This window comes from Poecilia mexicana, unplaced genomic scaffold, assembly GCF_051168715.1.
Source record: "Poecilia mexicana isolate PSO_F unplaced genomic scaffold, ASM5116871v1 scaffold_18, whole genome shotgun sequence".
Taxonomy (NCBI): Eukaryota; Metazoa; Chordata; class Actinopteri; order Cyprinodontiformes; family Poeciliidae; genus Poecilia; species Poecilia mexicana.
This window is the reverse complement of record NW_028263387.1, coordinates 23,320,633-23,347,616: the sequence shown is the minus strand read 5'-3', so window position 1 is coordinate 23,347,616 and position 26,984 is coordinate 23,320,633. Positions and strand designations below refer to the sequence as shown.

Below are 26,984 nucleotides of genomic sequence, written 5' to 3'. Positions count from 1 at the left end.
CAGTCATTATGTATATTATTATGGCACAACGGCTTTTAAAGCAGGAAGATTCAACGCAGTTTCCTAAAATTCTTCACGTGTCAATATGTTTATAACGACGAAATGTGTTTCATATTTCACAATCAGAAAATGTTTAATTTGTTTATAATTTATAAGGAAACTGTTTCTGAAATTATAAGCTTTCAACACTGAAGTATCACGAAGGTTCAGAGGCAGAAAAAGTTTTAACCAGGAAATGACTCTTATGGCAAGCCGTTTTAACATAAATTCGGCTTTACCGCCCTTACATTACAGATACCTCAAATTGTTTTATGACTAGATGTTTTAGTAATTTAAGATATCTCTAATTATATTTGACTTGATGAAATGACGTCAGATTTACCATCAACTTATATGGAGATTTCAATTCACGATATCTAAAATGAATTACTGGCCATCTGAAATACACATTCCAGATATCTACAGTTAATTTATGCCAAGTCATAAAGTAAATTCAAGATATCTCGATTTTAGTTTTGACTAGTCATAAGTCTAATTAAAAATATATCTAATGACTCCATAATTCAAGATGTCTTACATGTATTTTTGGATAGAATATAAGTAATTTTGACTAGTGAAAACTAAATTATAGATATCTTAAAAACAAATAATGACTATACAAAACTTTATTAAAGATATCTTGAATTGTAATTCTCACTAGTCAAAATTCCTTTTCAGAAATCTCTAAATAAATTAGAGATATCTTGAATTACACAGTTTTTCTATTTAAGATCTTAAATTGACATTCCGACTAGTCAGAATAACATTACTGATATCTTGAATTAGTATTCTGTCAAGTCAAAACGTCCCTGACTTACGTAGCAATTTGAAAGTTTAATAAAACAATGAAAAATAGAGAAAATGAAAAAAGATGTTTGAAAATGAGCCACTTTTATGTTGAAAATTCTTTGACAACAGCAATTTTAGCTTTTCCAACTGTTTTCAAGTGCATCCAGTTCGTTGGAAATGAATAAACAGGAAATTCTTTGCAGATATCAGAAGCAGTCTTATAGTTTATGAAGTTTTGCCATCTCCGCATTTCCAACATTGTTCAAGCTCTTTCTAATTTGTGGCATTTACTGACAATTTTGTGCAGGAAACAAAATTCTGCAGGCAACTGTTTGGACACCACAAAGGGTCTTCCACGCAATTATTAATTCAGACATCTAAAAATTTAATTTTGACTGAGATATTTTGAAGGAATTTTGACTCGTCAAAATATAATTAAAGATATCTCAAATTATTATTCTTACTAATCAGAATGTAAATGTAGATATCCTAAATTACAATTCCGGATAGTCAAAATGTAGTTTTAGATATCTTTAATGTAATTACGGATAGTCAGACAAAACCGAATTGATGTTAAAATGGCTTGCCATAGATATCCAGATGACGCTTTCCGTGGTGCTCCCACGCCGTCAGTGCGCACTGACGTCAGTGCGGACTACGGGAGGGGAGGGGTGGTGGACTACGGGAGGGGAGGGGTCGTGTACACTGACTACAGTGTCTACTGACACTAATGTGCCAGTAAACTCCTGGCAGCCGGACTGATCCTCCGTCTTCATGGCTTTTCTTCAGTTTTTCATCTTTCCTTCTTTTCTTTCTGGATGTTTTTCACTGACAGGTACAGTTGAGTCTTTACTGTCTTTGCAGGACAAATCTAACATAGTTAATAGTTTCTATGTGACTCCAGTTGATCAAAACAAGATTTTTTAATGATAGAGATATTTTGAAGATTTTTGTGCTTAATTTCCACTGCATACTAAGAAACCATTCCAAATGATTTGAACATAGTTCACTCATTTTCATTTCTTCAGTTTTTTGTCCAGTGGACAAAATTGGGGTTTGCATCCAGATGAGGCTTTGACTCATTAGTAGTTTTTTTTTTCCTTTTAAGAAATAAGGACTTCCTTTGATCAGCTTTTAATCTCTAAGATGTTTGAAATCTTTGTTGTATTAATAGGACCAAAAAAAAGTTTTATAGTCATGAAGAAAACATTTATTCATAAAGTTAAGGTCTAACATGACACGTGCATTAAAAAATCTCTCTTTAACATCACTAAGTTCAGTTTTTGTCAGATTATTAACCAGAGTTGATCAAAAGTAGAATAAGATGTAGAACAAAACTCAAACTGCTGACAGATTCCTCACCACTGAGAGAAGAAAGAAAACAGATTACTGGGCTGAGGAAGTTGATGGTGATGAAAACGTTGCTGAAATAATGAAAACATGAAGACTATAAAACATTTGAAGAAAGTTAAACTGGAACTGAAGATTCACCTGCTGTCTTCAAACCACAACAAACGTTTTTGAGAAACCCACAAACTGATCATGTTTTCTTTTAGTGACTGTATTAAGAATTCAGTGAGGGGTGCCGTATCATTTCCTCCCTGTGGTTTCCTATCTGCATAGCGTTATGAGTTCAAGTGGAAGTGTGTTACTTTAAAGTGTCATCTGATGACAGAAATATGACTGATTGGTTTTGCTTCCATAAGAAACCAAAGTCTCTGCACTACCGGCTCATTTTAGAGGAGATTTTAGTTTTTTTTTTTTTTTTTTTTACTGGTTTCTTACTGGTCTCAGACCAGCCTGTTTGTCAGGATTGGGTTTTTTTTCTTAGCTGTTCTTCAGATGTTGTAGGAAGGATCTCCTGCTGATGAACTGAGAACCAAAAACAGATTAACTCTCAGCATCTCAATATGAATGGAAAGATTTTCTAAAGAAATCTTTACCAATATTAGAACATATAAAAATATTAAACTGATTAAACCAACAGATTAAACCTTAAAGCAACTGAATAAAATACATTTATCAATAAATCACCAATAATCCTTGTTAGATCCATTGATCCAGTCCAGGTCAGAGTCCAGTGTCTCTCCTTGGTCTCTGCTGCTGCTGGAAGTGGACCGGTTCCCTCTGACCTCTGACCTTTCTGCTCTGTTTCTCTGTCCTGTAGTTCATAAAAACATCTCAGCTGTTCCTGGACAGATCGTCTCTCTGCCATGCCGACTCCCCAACAACAAACCTGCTGTGGTTGTGCAGTGGACCCGACCGGACCTGGAACCAGAATATGTCCTCCTGTTCAGAGACGAGCAGCCGGACCCAGAGAACCAGCATCCATCTTTTAGGAAGCGGGTGGAGCTGCAGGACAGACGGATGGAGGACGGAGACGTGTCTTTGCTTCTGAGCAACGTGACGACCAACGACACGGGAACATACGAGTGTCGGGTTTTCCAGAGAGAAGCAACCGGCAGGAAGAGACGCACTTTGACCTCTGACCCCATCTGGACCGTCTTCCTGGATGTGGCGCCTCCTACTGGTGAGTTTTCATGGTTTCTATGTTCCAGTGAAAGAAGGAAGCTGCATAAAGTGGTTTAATGTTCAATCAGTGAATCTTCTAAAAGGTAAAATGTCTCCAGAGTCTCTGTGGCTAATCTAGGGGGAATATCCCTTTAAGGCCAGATGTGGTTCTGGTTCTGCAGTGAACCTGTCAGCCCAGATGTTTGTGTTTCTAAAGCTGCTGCAGAAGCAGCTGGTCTGAGAGCAGCAGATGAAGAGAAATGGATTCTGACCTTCAGCTCTGATTCTGTTTGACAGAAAACAAGGAGGGAAGAAAAGAAGATGGAAGCAGAAACAAACATGTTGGACTGATTGTTGGAGCCGTTCTGATGGTTCCACTGGTTACTGGGTTGGTTCTTCGTCTTTATTTAATGAAGCAGAAGATGAACAGATCACCAGACCCACAGTGAGGGTTGTGGTTGTTCCAGTTCAGATCCCCAACCTTCATCCTCAGGGTCCAACGTCCTCCATGATTTAAATGTGACCTTCAGCTCTAATGATTGTAATAATTGTATTATTTCCTCTGCAGCCCATCAGGTTCTGCAGGAGTTTTAATCTCTGGATCATTTATGTCCTAAAGCTGCAGGACTCTGAGGACCAGGTTGGGGTCACTGATCCAGTTGACCTCAGTTTGGTTTCTGCAGCTGTTACAGTTGATATCTTGATGCAGTGAAAGTGAATTTCTGTATTTTGAACAAATCAGTTTAAAGAAGCAGGAACACATTTATTAAACATTTATGCACAAAACAAAATGTTTTGCAGCTTAAGAATAAATTTTATCTACTGAATTTGTTCAAAACGGAGTGAGAAGAAGTTTACACTGTTTTTATTCTTCAATATAAAATATATACATGTTTGTATGCATATATTTAATCTAAGAGTAATATGTCCCATGTTATTTTAGTTTATTTATTTCCTCCATAACTATTTAAAATAATTATATACTTATATAACTTTGATTAAATTGTTATGTAAATATATTTATACTGTTTCACAAAGTCCCTCCACAGGTTGATGTTCATGTGTTTCAATGTTGTTTTATTTTTATTGTTCATATCTACCCTAACATTGTGCCTCCTTCTCTTTCTGCAAATTATTCTTAAATATTTTTTGCATAATAAATCATGTCTGAACTTTAGCTTGTGGGTTTATTTCCAATGGAAATTTTAATGTACATGATTTTGTAAAATATGTGTTGATTTAATTTTACTGTATTAAACATCCTGTTGCTCTTTTCAGAAATGTGATTATTGGCTGCAGATTAGATTTTATTCCCAGATCTAAACACAGTAGAATAGACACAGTAAAAACATTGAGGAATATAGAAAATACAGGAATGTCAGAATGAAAATATTAATTATTCTTCCAGGAACTGCAGTAAATATGAAAAGATTTGTTCTAAATTAGGATTCAAGAACATTTTAGTTCATTCAATCATTTATATGTTTATTTTAAATTATAAGTTCCACATTAAATTATTTATTCCTTCCAATCAGCACAGATCCATATTTTACTCAGGTTTAGAACTTATTTCTGTTAAACCACAGATCTGGTTTGTGTCTTCAGTCCTAATTGGATTGTTGATTTACTGATCACATCAACATTTAGACTATTTTCAATATTAATTTCTGTATATTGATAATAAAATAATCCACTGTTGCTTGTTGCTCTTTTCTTTCTGCTTTTTTCAAACTTTTCTCTCAGTTGGATCTTTAAATAAACAGGAAGTAGAAACATAGAATCTGAAAAAAGATCCTAAATTAAAAGTGCATTAAAATCCATTAAAACCAGAAAAGTTACTGAACTATTTCATGTTTCTTGATTCTGTTTCATGTAAAGTGAAGATCACTGAGTGAAGCATCAGGATGAAGCTGCTGATCAACTGATCAGATCAATATTTAATAATCAGAAATAAACACATTTCATTAAAGGAAACATTTTAAATCTGTGTTTTCACATCAGAACTGAATAAAGACAGAAAGGAGAAAAACTAACTGACTGCTGAGCAGCTTTTAGTCAGAGCTCAGAGCGCCACCATGTGGACAAAACGAGCTTCTAAGTTGTGATTTTCATGTTTCAGGTTCAGCTGCAGAGTTTAGAAACTGACTTTGTTCCTTTGAGCAAATTAAACTTTAAACAATTAAATTGAACTGAAAAGATCAGATTCTGTTTACTGGTTCTGACATGTTCTACCATTTATATCTGATTAAACAATAAAAGTGTTTATGTGCAGATTATTGTTGCCCAAACTGAGGCTCAGGTTCAGTTTATGGCCTTGAAATGATTTTATTTGGCTCTTTTTTCAAGAATGTTTTAAATCTGCTGCAGTAACTCGAATATCAGATTATTTTACAGATTTTCCTGAAAACTAGAATAACATAAAACTGTCTGAGAAAAGATGAAACTGTGAACTGGATTAATTAACTTTAGAGTTTTGATCAATTTTCTTAAAATAACCTTAAAAGTTGAAATAATTTTTATTAGTGAACTTTCTTATTTTCATGATGAAATGTTAATGTCAGAAAAAATGGGAGCCAAAAAACATAAAACATTTCAGTTTGTTGTTTTATTTACAGTGTTATGGCATTTATTAAAATTATCTATACATCTATTATAAGACAAAATGAGAATAAAAAACTGAAAAAAAGTTTAAACCTTCCACTGATCAAGTTAAACAGAACTTAAATCATCTTTAAAAGCAAACCTGACAGAAATATTTCTACATTATTCCTTTAACCAATAATAAACTTTTAATAAATAAAGTTTCATGTTTTTATTCCATTTTTAGCCTTTATATCAGTTTTCAGAGTCCAGCTCTTGTTTCTCTCACAAACTCAACATCTGATTGTAAACAGATTTCCTTTTCAGTTTGCTTTTTAAAAATATAACACTGATATAAAACATAAATAATAATAATGAGAACAAAAAGTCCCAGTGAAACATAAACTCCGATTCTTCCTCGACTGTCTGGTTGTAGATTCTCAGTCGGAGGTTGAAGCTGATCAGCAGCTGCTGGAGAGAAAAGGAGAAACTTCAGTTCAGACCTGGAATCAGATGGATGTCAGCAAGAAACAGAAGCAGGAAAACAGATTTTACCAGAAACGCTGAGTCGACATCTTCCAGAGTTGAATCCATCTTCAGTTTTCACGTCACACAGATACAGACCAGAGTCTTCAGTCCTCAGTCTGGACACATGGAGTCTGATTCGTCCTTCTCTGAGGACGTCTTTGTCACTCTGGACTCGTCCTGAAAACTGATCATCCTGAGAATCTGGAAACTCAACACCTTCATGAACCTGATAAAGAACTAGTTCTCTATGAGGAGCCAACAAGCTGCAGTAGATGAACAGTTCCCTCCAGTTTCCCATAGTCCTGGTGGGGAAGGTCCACTCCAGAGTGATGCTGTGGTTCTCCTCTGCCTCATAGCTGCTCTGGGTCACATTCACTACAAATGTTGCTGCTGAGGAGACAGAGAGGGAAAGAGAGGAGCAGACACACTGAGAACTGGAACATGGGAGTCTTTCAGCTCCATCTAGAGAGCTTTCTGTCACAAAGACAAGATGGAGACTGACCACAGAGACATGAGCTGAGGATGAGGAGCAGCAGGGAGATCATCTTCATCCTGAGAGAGGAAGAGGAGGAGGAGGAGGAGGAGAGGCAGCAGGACATCACTAACAATACGAGGAACAACTGCTGATTCAGATTTAATATATTGATTTAATTATTTAGGAACATTTATAAATATAAAGTGAAGAACAGTTTTCTGGTGGTTTTCTCTGAACTTTGTCTCACCTTCTTTGAGCTCAGAAACATCTGGCTTGAAATTATCAGACATCAGGACAGATATTTGATCAGTTGGTTCACAAACTTTCAGTTGTATTTCAGCAACATGGTGGAAAAATTTAGTTTAATACTGAAAGACAAAACAGAGACAAAACACACACATTGGTGTGTTTGAAATTCATCAGTAATGATAACTAAACAGAGCAGCAGTAAAACACCAGAATATATTTTAGAATTTAGATGATTGACTCTTCTACGTTAATATGTCCTTATAGTATATTATATAATAGTTATTATTTTAAATAGATCTCTGGTAAACAATAGAAACCAGATTTTTACCATTTTAACAGGTTCTAGTGTGTTAACCCAACAATCATCAATGTTAAATGTTAAATGTTAAAATGTTTTAAGAGCATTAAAAAGAGTCAGAATGAAAACTAGATGGCTCACCAGGTGTGGAGTAATAGTGGTGTGTTCACTGCAAAACTTCAGAGCGTTGCTTAAAAAGGCACCAGGGTGGTGCCTTTTTAACTGGAGTCACATCTTCAATACAGAAGACAGAAGACCAGTTAGACCAGAAACAGTAGTAAATATATTCATATTCTCAGAAACAGACATAGAAACTTCTCGGAAATTCTCGAGATGGTTCCTGCAGCAAAATGACAAAGTATGTCCTCGAGAATGTGTGTTCACTGCAAAACTTCAGAGCGTTGCTTAAAAAGGCACCAGGGTGGTGCCTTTTTAACTGGAGTCACATCTTCAATACAGAAGACAGAAGACCAGTTAGACCAGAAACAGTAGTAAATATATTCATATTCTCAGAAACAGACATAGAAACTTCTCGGAAATTCTCGAGATGGTTCCTGCAGCAAAATGACAAAGTATGTCCTCCATCTCGAGAATTGGTTCACATCCAAGTCTCGGGTATGCAGCCCCAGGTGGGGAGTTGTAGTTAACTCCCCCCTGACCTTACATCCGGGCTCCTCCCTCTTGCCATAGCATTTGTGTTGTACCTCGTCAATCTCAAGTTGTGATAGCAGTTGCCGTTTGCGGACCGAAAGTCACTAAAGATGGTAGCGGCCCAAACGGAGCAACAACCAGTCAGTTGGATTTGTTGGGTGTCGACTTCACTCTGAGCCACAAACGGTGAAATCGGACAACAAACCAGAACAAACCGACTGACCTGATCTGCTGGATCGGTCCATAAAACTTGAAGTTATGAGTTTTGCTGGTTAAGAAGCAGCACAGGAAAAAACGACCGATACAAATACTGGGAGGTAACGGCATGTCGTTCACTTCTGCGTCTGAGGCCGAGAAAGGGAAACTTGGACAAACTGGGCGGCTCCTCTTCCTCTCCATCGGCTCCTCTTCCTCTCCATTGGCTCCTCTTCCTCTCCATCGGCTCCTCTTCCTCTCCATCAGCTCCTTTTCCTCTCCATTGGCTCCTTTTCCTCTCCATTGGCTCCTCTTCCTCTCCATTGGCTCCTCTTCCTCTCCATCGGCTCCTCTTCCTCTCCATTGGCTCCTCTTCCTCTCCATCGGCTCCTCTTCCTCTCCATTGGTTCCTCTTCCTCTCCATTGGCTCCGGTTTTATGGGCGGGCATTTCTTGTTAGCCACAGTCGTTCGCATTGATTTTGGCTGAAATGGCTCGCCGTAGTGAAGCACATGACTCGAATAAAATAGAAAACTAATGGTGCACAAGACAAGTATTTAAATATTTCAGGATTGATAGAAATGAGTTTTTATTCAAGAGTTTTAATTACTTATTAATTGCCATTTCTTAACTTATAGAGATCGACTGAGATTCAGGATTCACACAGTCCCATTAGGAACTCTGATTTTCTCGTAATCATGTGAATTTTGAAATCTGTAATATGACATTTATTATCTGTGTCATTGTGGCTCTTGTCTGTTTACTGTATGGTTTTACTAATAATCCAGATTATTTTAAATGTTATAAATGACCTTATAGCATCTAAATACATATAAATATATAGACTGACCTGATTTTCATTCTAAATGCAAATGTTTACTAAACTGATTATCATTAAATAAAAATAACAGGTTCTGGGTTCGATTCCTGGGGTCTTTCTGCATGAAGTTTGCTTGTTCTCCCTGTTCATGGTGGGTTCTCTCTGGGTACTCCGGCTTCCTCACACAGTCCAGAAACATGACTCTAAATTCTCCTTAGGTGTTGTCGAGAAAAGTCGAGCTCATCCCACTTCCCCATGCTGGAGATTTTAGTTTAATAATAACAATGAATAAAGTTATCTTTAAAACTGATTACACAGGTGACATCAAGACCCAACAGTAGAGTCAGACGGTAATAATATTAATCTGGTTGTGTGTGTTGTTATTGTGTCCTGCTTTAATTCTACTTTTTTCTATTTAATCATAAAAAATCATAATCAGACAGAAAGAGAGTCATGGAACAGGAAGAGCAGGTTTCCTGAAGAAAGAGGAAGTTTCCAGCCTGCAGTGAATAAAAATAGTTCAGATTGCTCAATTCAAGGCATTAAAGGTTTAAAGAATAACATCTAAACATTTTGAGTAATTGGATAAAATACTTAAATTAATAATGATAACTTATGATTAAACCAATAATTAATATTGGTTTAAACGGTGGTTGATGTTGGTTTGATTATAACAATATTTAACACTTACTCTTAAACTTATGGAAGTACTTACAGGTGAAAAAAGTAACTGTAACATGGTGTCAAACAATTAGATTTCCAGAAATGTCTGTAATAACTCACATCATGATTATAAGAGTAACTAATAAGTAATGGTTATTATAAAATTATAAATGAATGCTAAATCAGAGAAACTAAAAAGTTATAAATGTGATTTTGACATTGAACTTGAAATGGTATGAAATGTGTAACTGTAATTAAAGGTCACTGATGTTGTGTTGGAGGTAGATGGTAGGTGAAAGGTCAGGGGAAAAGAGGAACTGATAGGAGAGCAGAGGTGACCAAGGCATTAGGTCATTAGAACAGACAATCATGTCTCCAAGATGGTGATGGATATTAGATCATCTGTCCAAGCAGAAACAGGAAGTGAGATTTTTGAGATGCATGAAGGAAACAGGTGCAGAGGGCAAATAGAGAACCTCAGAAAGTTCAGCTCTAAAGAACAAGAAAGTTCATCTGAAGGTTGAGGCCAACCAAGACGCAGATGTGTGGGCTGCTGACACGTACACGACCAAAAAGAGGAATTGAAAGAGTTGAGCGGCTGCTGATAAGAATAAAAAGACACCAGACAGGAGGATCTGGGTTCTTTGTTCCGCAGCGTTCGAGTCGAGCAGACGGAGATGCAGAATCAACGGAGGGCTGCGTGATGATACCCCGGGATGATGAGACTGTTTGCTGCACAAGAAAGGAACAAGATCCGTTTACCCACAACCCGGGATTCTGATTCGACTGCGGTCCCACGCTCAACCCAAAGGATTACAACGATGCTGCAGTGGACATGGGGAACAGACAAAGATCGTATTTGGATAAAGAACTGAGTTCGCTGAGGATTCTCACCAGTTCAACTTTGGATCTATTCTAAAAGGATTCTGCCAAGACAAAGACAGGACTCCATCCATGGACGTTAAAGTTTTCTGCTGCCAAGATCGTCTCTGCATCTGGGTTCGAGTAATACTGCCTCCCCCCAAAGCCTCTATTTAGATTAAGACACAGTGTAGGGTTAGAAGTAGGAGTAATTTCTAGAAATTCTTAAAAGTTTTGATGACTTAATTTTCATTATTGAATTGCTGTATGTCTTTTTTCCCTTGCTAAAGCTTGCTAATAAAAATACTAAAGTCTAATTTGATGTTGTGGACAGTTAAATTAATTCAGTCAACTAGATTTAATTCTTCTGATTATTGTAAAACCAGTGTTTGTGGTCCTAGTAAATCAGGGTGGCTTCGTACGTTCTTTAGTTCAGATAAATAATGACCCTGGGACTTATGCCTAGTCGCTAAAATTATCTAAGCTGGTAAGAAGTGCACGTTAATACAGAGGGAAGAGCTACCGTGAACAGATGTGGTTTATGAGCTCGGACACCAGCGGGGCTACTCCGATGTCTGAATGAAGGTAGTTAGAGCTTAGACGAATCTTTCTCACTCCCAGCTTAAACAAAAGTTCTCTACATTCTTATTTGCGGTAATACCCAGGAATTAGAGGCTTTTCGGACCCGTGAGATGGAGAGATGGTCAGTAGTCAGTCCGCTGGAGGTTAGGAGGAGTTAGGGGCGTGGCTGAATACTGTGGATTAACAAACTAGACAAATTCACACAGACAGATGTTTACAATCAGTTTATTGATTTACTGACATCAAAGTTACAGGGAAAACTTGAAGGAAATATTTTCAATTTGGGAATGTTTCTTTGAATTTACCATAAAGATCAGAAATCTAAACTTTGTGTGTTTGCAAAAACATGAATATGATGAAGAAGTTTTACCCAGAAAGTTTTCTGCTAATATATGAAATGTAACATGAGAGTAAATTACAGAAAGAGAAAATCTTTCATTCATTATGAGAGTAAAGTTGCTGGTTTGATGCTCAGAATGTCTGTCACATCAGTGATCAATAAAGTTTATTGAAAGAATCTGGAGAATTAAAGTTCATGTATTGACCCACCAACAGATTATATAGAATAATGAAACCAATCAGGTCAAAATTTGACCCTAATTAATTTTTTTTATGTTTTAACAGCCAGAAATGATCATTTGTTTGTTTTTGTTGATTTTTATGAAGCCAGTTGTGCATCAAGCCAGCAGGTCGTCATCATGTGTAAAACTCAGTTTAAAGACCTAAAGATCAGATTCTTTGACTTAGAAACAAAAATCATCTCAAGTTCATTCAGAATTTTTATCTGTTCTGCTGCTTTGAACTGAAACTGAACATCATGGCAGCTGAGTCGTCGATTCAGGGACTTGAAACATCATCATCTATGATTATTGTCTCAATATTAGAGATAATAATAAGCTGTAACATCTGAAGTTCAGTTCTTGAAACTGATGCTGAACTAAACATCTTATTTATCGCTGTGCGTTTCCAGTTCAGTTCATTTTCCACTTTCTGACCACCAGAGGGCAGCAGTCATTCCGACTCAGATGGTCAGTAGTTAATGCAACATTCAATACCTGGTATTTTTAAGTTTCTTTCTCAAAATACCATTTCCCACAATGCACTTCTCCTCAATGATCAATCTAACAGCTTAAAGCGTATCAGACGTGATCTAGTTTTCCGTCTCCGGCCAAAGAGACTTTGACTCGTTCAGTGGCTCTGCCTCAAACCGCTGAACTGAAGGATGAGCCATGCATGGTCCGCCATGTTTACTGCTTTACAGTCATGGAAATCGGATCATACCATTTCCTCCATGGAGGTAGCTTATTCAAGTATTCAGCTTGTTGCTTATTGACACTTGTTGAGTGAACCCTCACAGTGAAACATCAGCAACAATGATCTTGTTCATTGCATTGCCGTACTGTAAACAAGCTTATTTTTGGCTAAAATAAGACTTAAGTCTACATTCCTCGGTTCCAGCCGAGCCGTCGAGGTAGCTAGTTCAGGTTGTAGCCACAACCTGTCATGGCAGAAAATCGTCCCATCAACCTTTTTGATGGGAAAGTTTTTTCTCTGTGTGTAGTCTTTTTAAATCTGTGATATATCTTCATTTTAAGAATAATTTTCACTCTTGGCATGTATTTGAACTTCTCTCTTTTATTTACTTCAGCGCACCTCACAGTTTTAAACAAATTCTGTAGTTTTCGGCGTATTTCTCTTTTTGGGCCTTCTACTGCCTCTAGTGGCTTGGGGTGGTAACACAACTAATATAATGTAATTAGTATAATAAAGGATAATAAATACTTTGTGGCATTTTGATCTAGTAATGATTACTAGATCAAAATGCCACAAAGTATTTATTATTAATTCTGCATGAGGATATATTTTGCTCTCATTCTGTTGTGTTCATTATTTAGATGATGTCATAGGAAGCTAATGTTTATCGCTGTGTCCATTTTTGATAAGTTCAGGAGTTTCAGAGATTAAGAGTTGATCAAAAGAAGTGTCATTATTTTTTATATATTTTAGAGGGGCAGATTTAAAGTGTCCAAATAGGAGGCATTGAAGTTCATGTGGCCTTTTACTTGGAAGAGGAGCAGTTCTTCCGTGAATCAGAGTAACATGCTACACCTGGCCTCCTACTCATTAGTAGATCATTTTTCTTCATGCTTATATTTTGGGTAACTAAAAATATTTTCATATTAACATACTTTCCAGTTCTCTCTCTACTCGTCAACATGACTGATCATGTTTTCTAAACTCCTCCTTCCGGCTGGAGCTAAAACCAAACCAGCCTGAATTATAAACCGTCCCTCTGTCGCCTCTCATGTCTCCAGGTTTTTCTCCGAGGAGGTAAAAGTGTTGACTTCTTCCAGTTTTGTTCGACTTTTCTTACACAGGTAACAACCCTCGGTTTAATATCTCAACTGTACCAAACTAGCAGCATCTAGACAGTAACGAACATAATTTGTTCATCTGTTAATTTAGATCTGGTCTGTAGTTTTAGAGATCAGCAGCAACGTGGTGGAGGAAAACCTGGAACAAACATCAGTTATTGAAGCAACGAAGTGTTGAAGCTGATAAAGGAGAAAAACTAACCGAGTAAGTTTATTATATTTTATGTTGGTTCATTGTCTAATTTAGATAGTAGGATAAAACATTTTACTTAAACATTTTACAAACGTCACACGTCCACCTGTCATTAGCTGAAAAGTGAACGTTGTGGGGGGGGGGAAATTCAACTGTGAATCATTTGAAGAAAACCTAACTAAAGAAAAACATGCAAAGCTTTGCAAGTCAGTTAAACGCTGACCTGTAATAAATGTAAAACACAATAATTAGATCCTAAATCTGTATGCTTCAGGTCAGTATGTCTCTAATAACTTTAAAACTCTGTGACTGGATTTTCTGTCTGAGCCGCTCTAGTAACTGAATGTTTTGTGTCTCCTTTATCATCAGAATTAAATGAGTTTATCCAACTTTTCTCCACTTAACCTCAGATAAGCAACTAGTCACCGTCTGTCGTCTCAGAAGCTCATAGTAGGTGGTTGTTCAACAGAAAAGCGAAATATAAATAAGTCATTTTCTGTATTTAATGTGAAAAACATTATGGCAGCTATTGTAATTATTGTGTTTATTTTTAAAAATAAGGTGAAATGTAAATAAATCTTTCTACTTTCAACAGCTTTTAAAGCAGGAAGGTGAAACAATTTCCTGCTATAGAAAAACTTCTTAGATCCATATTTCTGCAAAGACAAAATGTATTCCATGTTTCACAGGCGGAAAGTGTTTTATTTGTTCATCCATATATGATTAAAACAAAACTGTTTCTGAAAACATTCAGCACTGAAGGATGAAAGTTCAGAAACAGGAAGGGAGCAAATGCCAACTGTTTTCTCCTGTAGGTTACCATGTGACTCCGCCCACAGCTCAAATTACAGTTTGTTTCCTCCAAACATTTTTACTAAATATGAACTGAAATGTCGGCTCCAAATTAATTGATTATATTCAGCAGTGAGTGGAAATAAATGTGTGTTGAGACATTAAATGAATGTTTTCTCACAACATCTCTGGTCATATTTTATATTTATTACATTGTAGATTATATTCGATTATATTCAGCAGTGAAAAGAGAACAAAACATTTTAATTTTCTTAAATAGTTTTTGTCACTAATTCCAGAAAGTGAAACTAAAATACATTACATAGATTCAAACAGAGTCAAATTTTCTAATCTTTCAGTTTTTACAACATTTATTATGGTTTACAGATAATAAACTCGACCTCCACTGTCTCTGGAAAGTTTAATATTGTAGAAAATATTAGAAAATCATGTTGTAACACTAATCAGTGAATTAACTCCAAACAGCTGCAAAGGTTTCCTGAACCTCTAATGGTATTTATTGAACTGCTGATTGGACAGAAAACATGTCGACTCTCTTCATAATGAGATGTTTGCTTATATTGAACATTTGTCTCCATGCAAGGAAGAAAGAAAAGTTATTGCTTAAGAAGCTGGTTGTTCAGAGAGTTTATCAAAAGTTGAGTGGAAGGAAAAACTGTGCTAAATGAAGGTGCAACAGGGAAAGCTGCAGCCTTGTCAAAAAGTCACTCACAATTTTCAAGGAGTTTTACAAGGAGGAAGGAGAAACTGAGGCTGATTCAGAGCAGATTCTGTTCACTCTGTTGGATTCACTCAGGCAAAGAGCCTTAAACTGGTTAAGCAGAAATCGTCTTTTCAGCTGATAGTAAAGTTTGAATTTCATTCAGAAATGAAGGTTCCAGAGTTTGGAGGAAGAAAGAAAACCAGAATCCACGTTGATTAAAGTCCAAAGTGAAACTGACTGTACAGAAATTAACAGACTTTTCAGAAACCTGAAATCTCTATTTAAAATAAATTGATCTAATGCAGTTTTCTAATTGAATGTAAACTATAATTACCATTACAAGAAGGCTTACAGAAGTTCATCTGATGAATCTCTATAAACAGTGACAGTTTTTTGTCACTAACTGTGAAATTAGTGACAAAAACATTTAAGTGATGACAAGCAATGCTAAACTTGTAGATTGTCATTGACTTCATATCCTTTTCATTAATTAGCAGTAAAATAAGATAAAACTCACTCATTGGTGTTTTTTCTTCATTGATTATAAGAAACTGATTTAACTCAGAAAAAGTTTTACAATAAAAGGTTCAGCTGCTGCAGAGAATGAAAACATCCTGTTGTTAAAGTTTTGGTGTGAGTTTATAACCACAAGGTGGCAGTAGTGATCTCTTTCTAAACTACCTTCATTTTCCTCAGGAGTCCAGTTGTTCCTCATTTAGTGACTGATGTCCTGCTGCCTCTCCTCCTCCTCCTCTTCCTCTCTCAGGATGAAGATGATCTCCCTGCTGCTCCTCATCCTCAGCTCATGTCTCTGTGGTCAGTCTCCATCTTGTCTTTGTGACAGAAAGCTCTCTAGATGGAGCTGAAAGACTCCCATGTTCCAGTTCTCAGTGTGTCTGCTCCTCTCTTTCCCTCTCTGTCTCCTCAGCAGCAACACTTGTAGTGAATGTGACCCAGAGCAGCTATGAGGCAGAGGAGAACCACAGCATCACTCTGGAGTGGACCTTCACCACCACGACTCAGGGATCCGACAGGGATCTGTTCATCTTCTGCATCCAGTTAACTACTCATAACACATTATTCCATTATCAGATCGAAGAGATGAGATTCTAGAGTCTCAGGATGATCAGTTTTCAGGACGAGTCCAGATTGACAAAGACGTCCTCAGAGAAGGACGAATCAGATTCCAGGTGTCCAGACTGAGGACTGAAGACTCTGGTCTGTATCGATGTGACGTGATGGCAAATGGAAGATTAGAATCTGCAAAATGTCGACTCAACATTACTGGTGAGAATAAATGATAATAAAACATTTCTGTTTAATTGTTAAATTCTTAAGATCTGTATTGATGAACCAACATCTTCATCTTCATCATGAATCCTCCTGGATGTCAGTTTTCACAAAATATTAATAAATATTTCTGGTTTCTCTCCAGCAGCTGCTGATCAGATTAAAACTCGGAGACCAACTTTGACTCCAGAACCAGAGAGAGGAAGGACCATCATCTTCATCACTGTGACAGTCATAGCAGCAGCAGCTGGGATGGTTCTAATAATCTTGATTATATTTTTTATTTTGAGAATGAAAAGAAAGAAAAACAAAAATAATCATTCTACACGTGCAGCTGGAAAATATAGTGCAGATTGAAGTTTTGTTCAAGCGAGTTTGGTTGATGATAATTTTGCCGCCACAGAAACATCAGGTTAGATTTGATGTTCTGATGAGGAAAATGTTAGATTGTAATGAATTATTATATTGTAATAATAATGATATTAATCTGTTTATTGTTGTTTCAGTTTCCCGTTTTAAATCATCTCTAAAAACAGTCAGACGTATCGATCAGTTATTGTGTCTAAATGCTGAATCAACTGATTGTTACTGATAAAATGATTTATTATTTTCACAGGTATATTTAGATAAACATTTTTATAAATATCTTGTGAATAAAAAAGACAACAAAACAACATGGAGCCTTCAGAGGGTATAAAGTCAATATTTCACTATTTTGAAGTTTTATATGTTTAATACATTTAAAAGATGAACAATAAACATTAAAGGTGTTTTTTTATCATATATTTTCATCACCATTGTTTGTTTTTGTAGAAAGTTTATGAATGTAAATGTTGGGGTTTCATTTCAGAACCGTTAATTCTTCAATATGTCCAAAGTTTTCTCAGTGTTTCAACTCAAATCTTCTTATGAGTTTATTTCTAATCACATGATTTTTCTGTTTTATCAATGATCAGAAACTGAACTTTTCTTAAAACCTGTTTGTTTTTCCACCAGCTGTGTCTCCATCTTGTTCTCCCTGAATGAATCTCTCTCTGTTTGCTTGTTTCCTCTTTAATGTCTCATCATGACTCCATCGTCTCCTCATTGGTTTCTGGATCCTGTGGTCAGGAAGCAGCAGCTGCTGCTCTCAGCCTCCTGAAACATCCTGAAGCTCAGCTGCTGATCTCTGATCAGCTCAGCATCCTGAAGCCTTCAGATCAGGAGTTTCTCTGCTGGTCCTGATGCTGCAGACGCTCTCAGACCAGCAGAGGCTGAACCTCACAGTCCTTCAGACCCAGAGGTCGGCATGGAAACCAGCTGATAAAGCTAAACACAGAAACATCGCTCTGCTTTTACAGGCTGATGAAGTCAGAGAGGGAGGAGAAAAACTGAGAAGGAAAACTTTAAGGAAGTAGACAAAATACTTGGTAGATCTGGATTTACTAAATGTTTAAATGTTTTTAAAATGCATGTAACCAATGATTTAATGGGCTAAACAAAGTCTGTGACATGTGGGTTGGAGACAGAAATGCTGCCCTGACTTCCTTAAACAACAAACTCTGCCTCGGTTTCTGATTGGTTAAGAAATACAGAGTCAAATGACGTAGATGTCAAAGGTAAAGGTAACTTTTGTTCATTTCCAGGTTCAGACATGCCTGTCTGAAATGGGCTGCTGTCGCCCCCTGGCGGCAGCGGCACTCTGTCTTTTTGCTACTGGGGAAAGATTCTACTGTTCCTGTCTTTGTCTTGATTAACTTTTTTTAATCTTACGTATGACAGCAGCCTGAGGGGCCATAGAAAGGTTCATCAAGTTGCAACAAGTAAAGATCAGTGATAATAAATAACAAACTTCCAATGAAATCCATTAATGGACCAAAAAGTTTTAAAACTGTTGAAAATAAAGTCAGAAAGTCAGATGAATAAGATTTTTTTTTTTTTTACTAATTAATTATCTGTAATTATTTGGTCCCTTCTCACATTAAACCAGAGCTTTTCCTCAGTTTCTCCTCAGTTTTTCTTCAGTTTTTCTTCAGTTTCTAATATCAGGATTTCATACGGTGAGATGAGAGCAGCTCAGTATAAAATGTCGTCATGATGAGGGATTTTCAGGCTCAGTCAGAAAACTAGAACCAATAGATGGAGATTAACTGGAGAGACTTGATGATTATTATAATAACATCAGACATGTTGAATATCAGACATCAGATGGAATCACTAATTAATATTAATTCACCTTTTGGACCAAAATGACTCAGAGACTCTATCAGGTTAATGAGGAAGATATTATCATCATCTGTAGAAAAAGGACTGATCTGAATGTTGATCATTTATTTTGAATGTTTAGATGATCAGATTGTAGATAGAAATATTTAACAGGAACATAGTTAATTTAGACATAATTTCTCTGAAAAACATTAAAGTCATCAAATCTTGCAAGTTGGACTTAAAACAATAAAACTTCATCAGAAAGAGGAAAAGTTTCCATCTGGTTGATTCTGTGAAGTTTCATCTCAGAAGGTTTGTTGTAATAAAAATAAGGTTATTTTTAACAAACATAAAGATGACAGATTATACATGAATAAATTACCTCAGAGTCAGTTTTAAAAAGATAAACTATTTGAAGATGCATTTAAGAGAGATATATGAACACCCTTCTGTCAAATTTTAATCGGAGTTTGATGGATTAATTGATATGGGAACTATGTGACCTCTTGACCTCCCTCCTCCCCCCAGACATATGTCACATATATCATATGATGGGAAATTTGTGACCTTGTGACCCCCCCCCCCAAAAAAAAAGTGAATATTGAATTAATAAATATAAGTGAATAAATAAATATAGTATATTCTAAACAATGTTGAATTAGATTAGGAATTTTGTAACTACCTCTGGTTTTAAACAGATTGTCTTCTTGATACACAGTGTTGGAATTAAATGCCTTTAACTCTTGTTCCAAAAGAGAGACACAGGCTGACAGAGAAACCAGAGACCTGCTGCGTGTGTATCTGTCCTCGAGGAGGAGGGGGGGCGAGGAGAGTCTTACTGCTGCGTGTGTGCGCATGCATGTCTGCAGACTATAGATAAGTGTTAGATCAAACTCTTACAGGACATGAAAAAAAAACTTAAAGCATCTGTTCTTTGAGCCAACATACGATGAAACCTGTCTCATACTCTTTAACAGGATATAAGATAACCCGTGGCTAGGTAAGAGGGGCTGACCTCTGACCCTGCAACTGTTGATGACTGCCTCAGGCAATCCTTTTGAAGGAAAACAACAGTTTATCTGTTTTACTGCAATATTTATGGCAGCACGACTAGTCGGTGCTGACTATGAGTTTGTAATTTCCTTCATCCGTTCCGAAAACAGTCACTTAAATTTTAAACTCTACAGATACTTTCTGTAACAGCTGCTAGTGGGATACATTTCAGTAAAAGTTCCTCATCTGTAACTGTATTTCTTAAGGATATGTGTCGGGTAGTAAACAGGCCTACATGAGGCTACTCAAATTTAACTTTTAGCTTTTCTACAGTTAAAGTGAAAGACAAACTAACATCGATCCCTTTCCAGAATTTGTCCTCACCTCATTGTGAATGCTACTTTGCTTCAGTCTTTTTCCTGTTGTTGTATCAACACTGATCTTCTCGGTGCTTCTTGGTTTCTCCAAAATAGTAAAGGTTGGTTTAACTACATTTGAAACTCATAGATTTTTTTTTCTTCAACAATTGCTAGTGTGATGCATTTCAGTAAAAGTTCCTCATCTGTAAATTTTATTTTTTGAGAATATGTGACAGCGACTAAACAGGCCCAGGTCAGGCTGCTGCTCATATTTATCTTTCAGTTTTCCCCAAAGTTTAAAGTTTTTTACACTGTACAACCACACTCCAAGAGTTGCTCCAACATGGTAAATTGTTTTGTTACCTTTAAAATTATCTACAACTTTTGTCTCTGACTTACACGCTCTTTGTTTTTGTTTTTTGGCCCTAATGATTCTTTTACTCCATCCGTTATCTAACATGCTTAAGTGCACTAACAAAATATAGTTCACCTGTAGTTGTTAAGGTTCCATTACTAAAAATGTATAAATGATCAATGTGAACCATCAGTCTTAAAATATTTAGTACGATTTCTATTTGTTTAGATTTGATGTTTTGATGTGAGCACTTGGATTTCTATCGATTTATTGAATGATGCTCTATGTAAATATTTATCAAACTGAATGATCATTCAGGATTTATATAGTTTTTTTTCTTTTCATTCAATGTTTGTTGCAGAAATTCAAACATATGCTGGCTATCGATCAACAATTCAATCAGTGAATCTTTGCTTTTTTTCTCAAGTAGCCCCTCTCATGGAGACTAACTCACATCTTCTGACACCTGGCCCTACTTATAATAACATTAACCAAGTTTGCTGTTGGTACACTTACCTAAAGAATAAAACTTGCTCGCTACACAACCGAGCTCCAAGAGTTGGTCACAACATGGTAAATTGTTTTGTTACCTTTTTAAAATTATCTACAACTTTATTTTTTCCTTTGTCCTAATGATGCTACCTGTTCATTAATGTTCACTAACAGACAGTACACCGTACACCTCTTGTAACTGATAAGTGTATAAATGTGAAGCATCAGGATGCGTTCAAGAAGATCATATCAGTCAGATTTCGTAAAATATCATGAAACTCAAAGGAATCAAAATTATAGTTCACAGAAAGGTAATGTATCCTTTTTAGGGAGCTTTAAATGTGAAAGGAATGAATAAAATATACTATGAAAAAATTCAATTTGCAGAATCCTGATAATAAAACTTCATTTGTGAACTGAATGATCAGATTGTACCTAGACACAAAAGAAACTTCGTATTTTACGAACTATGAGCCACACCCGACTATAAACCACAAACTGCTGCATCGCTGTGGAAAACCTGGAGCAGCAGAGATAACTGTGGCTTATATGTGTGTTTACTGGTTTAAAAAAAACTTTGGGGTTGTGGTTTATAGTCGGGTGTGGCTCATAGTTTGTAAAATACAGACAATAATCCTTCCTGGATTTTTTCTGTGAAGAACCCAGAGAGGGTTATTTGATTGTGCTTTCTGGAAAACAATACATTTTTACATTTCGGTACTCCTGCAATCGTCACACTTTTTCTGTTACAAACTGACTCTGGCCCCCACCAGAGAAAGGAAAAGTTATGTGGCCCTCACAGGAAACAGTTTGGGGACCCCTGTTCTACAGTGTCAGGTTTGTTTCCTTGTATGTTGTTCATCTTCGCACCCGCTAGATGGCGCCAAGAAATAAAATATCTACTGTGAATAAGCCTCAGTCATTTCCTCTGTGGGTTTTACGTCAGTGTGAAGGAGTAGATTATGTTGGAAGTTCATTACCCTCTGTTTTGCTTTTTTTCCCACAAACACGTTTTTCTTTTATGCTAATTTGTATTTAAATTGCAGATCACCTGCTTGCAGATCTGAAGTTAACTTAAAAAAAACTGGAACTAAAGTCAGTATCAAATGGAGAATCAGTCGTTTCTGATCAAAGGTTACAAATGTTAACTATAAACTCTTTGAAAGAATAATTGCCCCCTTTGCAATTAGAAAGGTACATATTAAGTTGGTTTTATCCAAACGTCCATCAAGATGTTGTAGGTTTTTTTAATTAATTTTTTGGCACTGGTGGTTTTTATTTGACATGAAATAGACAGGGGGCAGGAGGAATACCAGGAACAGGATTTGAAGTTGGGACGCTTTGAGATCAGCCTCTAAACAGAGTTCTGGGTATGACCTTCAAATTTATCCATGGATGTGACAGTTAACTTCAAGCTGCCAGGTAACGTACCTGAAGATTCAAAAGAAATGACATCAGCAGGGCTTCCCCTCATCATTTCCTTGTGTGTTTTTTTCTGTGTGGGAAGAGAAATCCTTTCTATTCAGCTTCTCTGATGTCTATAGTTTGGTCATTGATGGAATTGTACTAGTAACCTGTACATTAATCCTGAACATGAAACATTGACGATGCCAACATGCTTAAATATGTTGGCATCACATAATAAAGTTATAAAACCAAAACATAATCCAATGAACACGCTTTGTTTATAAAAATCCAACAGACTTTCTTTCAGTTTAGAAGAATGTAGAACTCAGAGAGAGATTTCTGTAGTATCTTGATGTATTATTTGTTGGACAGGATGGATGGTTGGAGGCTTCTGATCAACAGCAAATCAGGTGACTAAATATTTATTCATAGATCCATGATTTACACAATTTCAACAAAAAAAATATCAATGAATGCAAACACCAAGTTTTAGTGTGAAAACTGTGCACTCTGTTACGCATGAGGCCCCTGGGCAGTATGACAGAATGCAGTATGTTGTGCAGAAGTTCTGTTTTGAGAACTTTTGAAATTTCCAGCAGAATTTCATTTCAAGCAAAAAGGCTGTGCCCAGAAGTGACATTAAATTCTCCTCAGACATTCCCTTTTTGCTTTGTTGGAACATGCACTGTCACATTCAGTCTCAAAATAATATGTGTGGAAAAACACCGAAAATAAAAGTTCAGCTTTGGATAAGAAAGTTTTCTGGCACTCTGGTCTAAACCTGCCCTACAAGAACATCAGAAACAGTCAGAAAACTCCATGTTTCTCTCTGTTGTCCCACAATGAACACAACATTAACAGATTAACCAGCAAAGTCCAAAGCAGAAGAGTCAGGAACACATGAAGAATCATACATTAAAATATTTTTAATATATTTTAAAATTAATATTGTTAAACCAAGCATCTTTAAACATTGCTCTGATTTCATCCTTTTTTTGTTTCTTATTCAACTAACGCCATTTTCTCACTTGTCTCTTTAATTTGGAAACAATGTATGATATTGTTGTTAAGGTGACTTAAAAAGGCGCAGTAACTCTTATTAGGCATATTCACTGGATCTCAGTCAAAGATCTGTTTGGCCTTGGACTGATGAAGTTTGGGACTGCACCTTCAATTTCTGCTGTTAAAACCAGAGAGAGAACAGATTTGTACATTTCAATGAATAGATCATCAGTTTAGTAAGAAACTCGTATTGCCAGAGTTGATTTCAGTTCTGGAAACAATCAAACATTTCAACAGTGAATAAAGATCCTGTTGGGAACCTCTGTCACCACCCATAAGTCCCTTCCTTCCCTCACTAGATGTCCAGGAAGCAGGTTGGGAGCTGAGCCTCTCTGAGGTTCTCCTGCACACCTGCGATTCATCTTCCTTCATTAGTGGAGCATAAGAAGAGCCGGCTGCCGGTCCTCTGAGTCCAGAGTGTTTTCCTGACTCCAGCCCCTCAGAGTCTCAGATCTGAAGCCTTTTGAATTCAGAGTTCACCTACGTTTGTGTTCTGCCCTGCTAGATGCGCTTCTACTTGGGATTCCACCCAGATGGTGGTTTCCTCTCTCCTGTTCGACCCCCACTGCGCTCTCGCCCCTGCGGCTGATCACTGCTCCACCGCCGCTCTACCTGAACCTGCTCCGCCCCTCATCCTCCATCGCCTCTGGGACACACTAACAGGAACCGGTGTGCCTTGCCACTTGCACCACCAGGATCTTCTTTGGAAACTTCCTCCCACTTCGGCAAACCTCCTCTTGACCCAACTCTCGCCCCTCCATGGCGGATCGCCTTGCCTGCACCACTGTCACCATCCGACCTCAGCACCCTGCTGGACTCACGTCTCTCTTTGGTCCCCAGTGTTCCTAGCCAGCCTGCCAGCGTGGATTTTGTTCCTGTCCTGGACCTTCATTATCACACTTTTCAACTTGTTGTAAATAAAGCTAAAAGAAATTTTCTGATCTCCTGATGGTGTTTCTGCATGTGGGTTAAACAAATTTCCAAAAGCAGGACAGATTCTGACATGTCTGCAAAAATATGGATTTATTAAAGACATGAGAAAATTATTAACATACAAGCTACAGATAAAGAGCATTGGGCTCAATAGTAGCATCCTCTTTCAGTCTAAATATGCTACATTAATTAAATACATTAATTAAATATGACACAGAAACAGCCTCATAAAAATATTCACAGTAACATAAAAATGTAAATTTCACAAACTCCAGTCTTTCACTGCTAAGGAACAATTGCATTCAAATTACTCTCCAGGCCTCAAGTAGCTTGTTAAAGGTTAAAGGTCATGACAAAACGGTAGGGAAAAGGCTGAACCAATATGATGGAGAGTCACCAATAAAATCTTGTCTCTAAATGGATCAGCAGCAGATTGTTGGTTTTCACAGCTGCATCTCAATGAAGAACCAGATTTCTAGTCTTCAACTCACCAAACCAACTGTAAAGCTCGGTGGTGGAGGAATAATGATCTGGGTTTGTTTAGCAGCAGCACCTGGACACCCAGCAGTCAAACTAAAACCTCCTCTGGACACCAACATATTCTAGTCCAACATGAAGCCATTTGTCCAGCAGCATAATGGACCTTCAGGATCTTCCAAGAGGCTGACAAGTTATTTGAATCCTTCTGATGTTTTATAGAACTGAAGAAGAATCTGAAGATCAGAGCTGCTGCAACTGCTGCTGTCAGTCCCAGAGAAACATGGAGGCCGATCCTTCCTCGACCTTCTGCTTCTGGATCCAAGGTCGGTCTCTGTTTTGGAGCGACATCAGCAGCTGCTGGACGGACAGAACAGTGAAGGAGTCTTAAAGTTTTCCCACAGCTATAAAAGTTTTGACATTCCATTATTATGTTTGGAGTTTGGTTAGTGCAACATCAACTCACCAGAGACGTTGAGTCTGCAGCTTTTAATCCCAGATCCATCTTTAGTTTTGACTCCACATCGATACAGACCAGAGTCTTCAGTCCTCAGTCTGGACACATGGAGTCTGATTCGTCCTTCTCTGAGGACGTCTTTGTCACTCTGGACTCGTCCTGAAAACTGATCATCCTGAGATTCTGGAAACTCATCACCTTGATGGACCTGATAGAGAACTAGTTCTTTATGAGGAGCCAACAAGCTGCAGTAGATGAACAGTTCCCTGTCGGATCCCTGAGTCCTGGTGGTGAAGGTCCACTCCAGAGTGATGCTGTGGTTCTCCTCTGCCTCATAGCTGCTCTGGGTCACATTCACTACAAATGTTGCTGCTGAGGAGACAGAGAGGGAAAGAGAGGAGCAGACACACTGAGAACTGGAACATGGGAGTCTTTCAGCTCCATCTAGAGAGCTTTCTGTCACAAAGACAAGATGGAGACTGACCACAGAGACATGAGCTGAGGATGAGGAGCAGCAGGATCAGAAACATCTGGCTTGAAATTATCAAGATGAATAAACATCAGTGAAGTGATGAAGAACATCAGGACAGATGTTTGATCAGCTGGTTCACAAACTTTCAGTCGTATTTCATCAACAAGGAAGAAAAGTTGAGTTTAATACTGAAAGTCAAAACAGAGAAAAGATTAATGTCCAACTATTCTCAAATAAAGGCCAGTAAAACATTTAAAAATTCATCACTTCAGCAGATTCTCAATAAAAGCTGTTTATCATTGTCTATAATTTCTGTCATTCTCTGTGGTTCTGAAACAGATTCTCTTCTCTGTCAGTAACCAGAAAGTCAGATTTTTACCATTTTAACAGGTTCTAGTACATTAACAACATTGATCATTATCAAGCTGTTAAATATTTTAACAGAGTTCCTCTTCATCTTAACAGTCAGAATAAAAACTGACCAACAATAAATTAGAAACTTGCATGACTTTGTGTTTGCTGTCATGTAAAGCACTTTGAAATGCCTTGCTGATGAAATGTGCTATACAAATAAAATTTGATTTTGATTTTAGAACAGACTGACTCACCTGGTGGCTGCATGGATAAAACCTGTGGAGTATGAAGGTCTTTCCAGCTCTGTTCCTTGTTGTTCACTAGAGGATTTCTGGGCTTCATGTGGTTTTACATATTATTGTATTAGTAGGTGGAGTCACCGTAAGGCAAGTAATGTTCTGCTCTCAGGTTACATGGTGCTGCCCAGACCTGTTGGAATCCTTCTGAACAAGAAACTCTAAATTCCTCTTCAAGCATCATTTCTCTTTCTCTCTCGTTGATCAAACAGCCTCATGCAGATTCCAGCTTTTCATATTTAATCCACTCACACTTTTGTCAAATCCTCAGACTATTTTCACCTTTAATGCATTTAAAAATTAATCATTTTTACACAATTCTAAACATACATTATTACCCAATAAAGGTTTTCACTTTAATTTATCTCTGAACTTTCATACAAACCTCTGAAGGTAAAAGGTGAACATGATTAAAGCCCAGATGTCAGAAAATAACTTTTGACTTATTATGACAAATAACCAATTAATTGTGCAAACAGGTTTATGAGATTCCCATCAACAACAAACAGAAATCATCCAAATAAGG

The 26,984-nt window shown here is 37.1% G+C and overlaps 3 protein-coding genes and 1 long non-coding RNA gene across 8 annotated transcripts; 2 read left to right on the top strand and 2 right to left on the bottom strand.

The window, feature by feature from the left end:
• Positions 1 to 1,597: 1,597 nt before the first annotated feature.
• On the top strand, positions 1,598 to 4,130 carry LOC148154228 (coxsackievirus and adenovirus receptor homolog). Its single transcript, XM_088015159.1, has 3 exons — positions 1,598 to 1,663; positions 2,996 to 3,358; positions 3,637 to 4,130. Exons 1-3 carry the CDS (start codon positions 1,603 to 1,605, stop codon positions 3,786 to 3,788), a joined length of 576 nt encoding a protein of 191 aa, XP_087871285.1. The 5' UTR covers positions 1,598 to 1,602; the 3' UTR covers positions 3,789 to 4,130.
• Positions 4,131 to 6,136: 2,006 nt separating this feature from the next.
• On the bottom strand, positions 6,137 to 8,714 carry LOC148154227 (uncharacterized). 3 transcript variants are annotated; one of them, XM_088015104.1, is made up of 4 exons: positions 8,344 to 8,714; positions 6,950 to 6,999; positions 6,475 to 6,837; positions 6,137 to 6,387 (listed from the first exon to the last, which is right to left on the bottom strand). In XM_088015104.1, the coding sequence occupies exons 1-4, from the start codon at positions 8,697 to 8,699 to the stop codon at positions 6,182 to 6,184; spliced, it is 975 nt and encodes a 324-aa protein (XP_087871230.1). In that variant the 5' UTR covers positions 8,700 to 8,714; the 3' UTR covers positions 6,137 to 6,181. The 3 variants fall into 3 exon arrangements, with proteins under 3 accessions (XP_087871230.1, XP_087871231.1, XP_087871229.1); XM_088015105.1 differs by having other exon boundaries at positions 6,137 to 6,390; positions 6,475 to 6,834; XM_088015103.1 differs by having other exon boundaries at positions 6,137 to 6,390; positions 8,344 to 8,576.
• Positions 8,715 to 13,526: 4,812 nt separating this feature from the next.
• LOC106913003 (uncharacterized) lies at positions 13,527 to 17,861 on the top strand. Of its 3 annotated transcripts, none has more exons than XR_015765982.1 (5): positions 13,527 to 13,618; positions 13,720 to 13,820; positions 16,091 to 16,140; positions 16,253 to 16,611; positions 16,760 to 17,861. It is a non-coding gene; the product is annotated as an uncharacterized LOC106913003 (long non-coding RNA). The 3 variants fall into 3 exon arrangements; XR_015765983.1 differs by having other exon boundaries at positions 13,533 to 13,618; positions 13,707 to 13,820; positions 16,763 to 17,861; XR_015765981.1 differs by having other exon boundaries at positions 13,533 to 13,618; positions 13,707 to 13,820.
• A 6,612-nt stretch (positions 17,862 to 24,473) lies between these two features.
• Positions 24,474 to 26,709, bottom strand: LOC148154226 (uncharacterized). The gene is made up of 4 exons (XM_088015123.1): positions 26,417 to 26,709; positions 25,821 to 25,996; positions 25,346 to 25,708; positions 24,474 to 25,239 (listed from the first exon to the last, which is right to left on the bottom strand). Exons 2-4 carry the CDS (start codon positions 25,864 to 25,866, stop codon positions 24,971 to 24,973), a joined length of 678 nt encoding a protein of 225 aa, XP_087871249.1. The 5' UTR covers positions 25,867 to 25,996; positions 26,417 to 26,709; the 3' UTR covers positions 24,474 to 24,970.
• Positions 26,710 to 26,984: the final 275 nt, after the last annotated feature.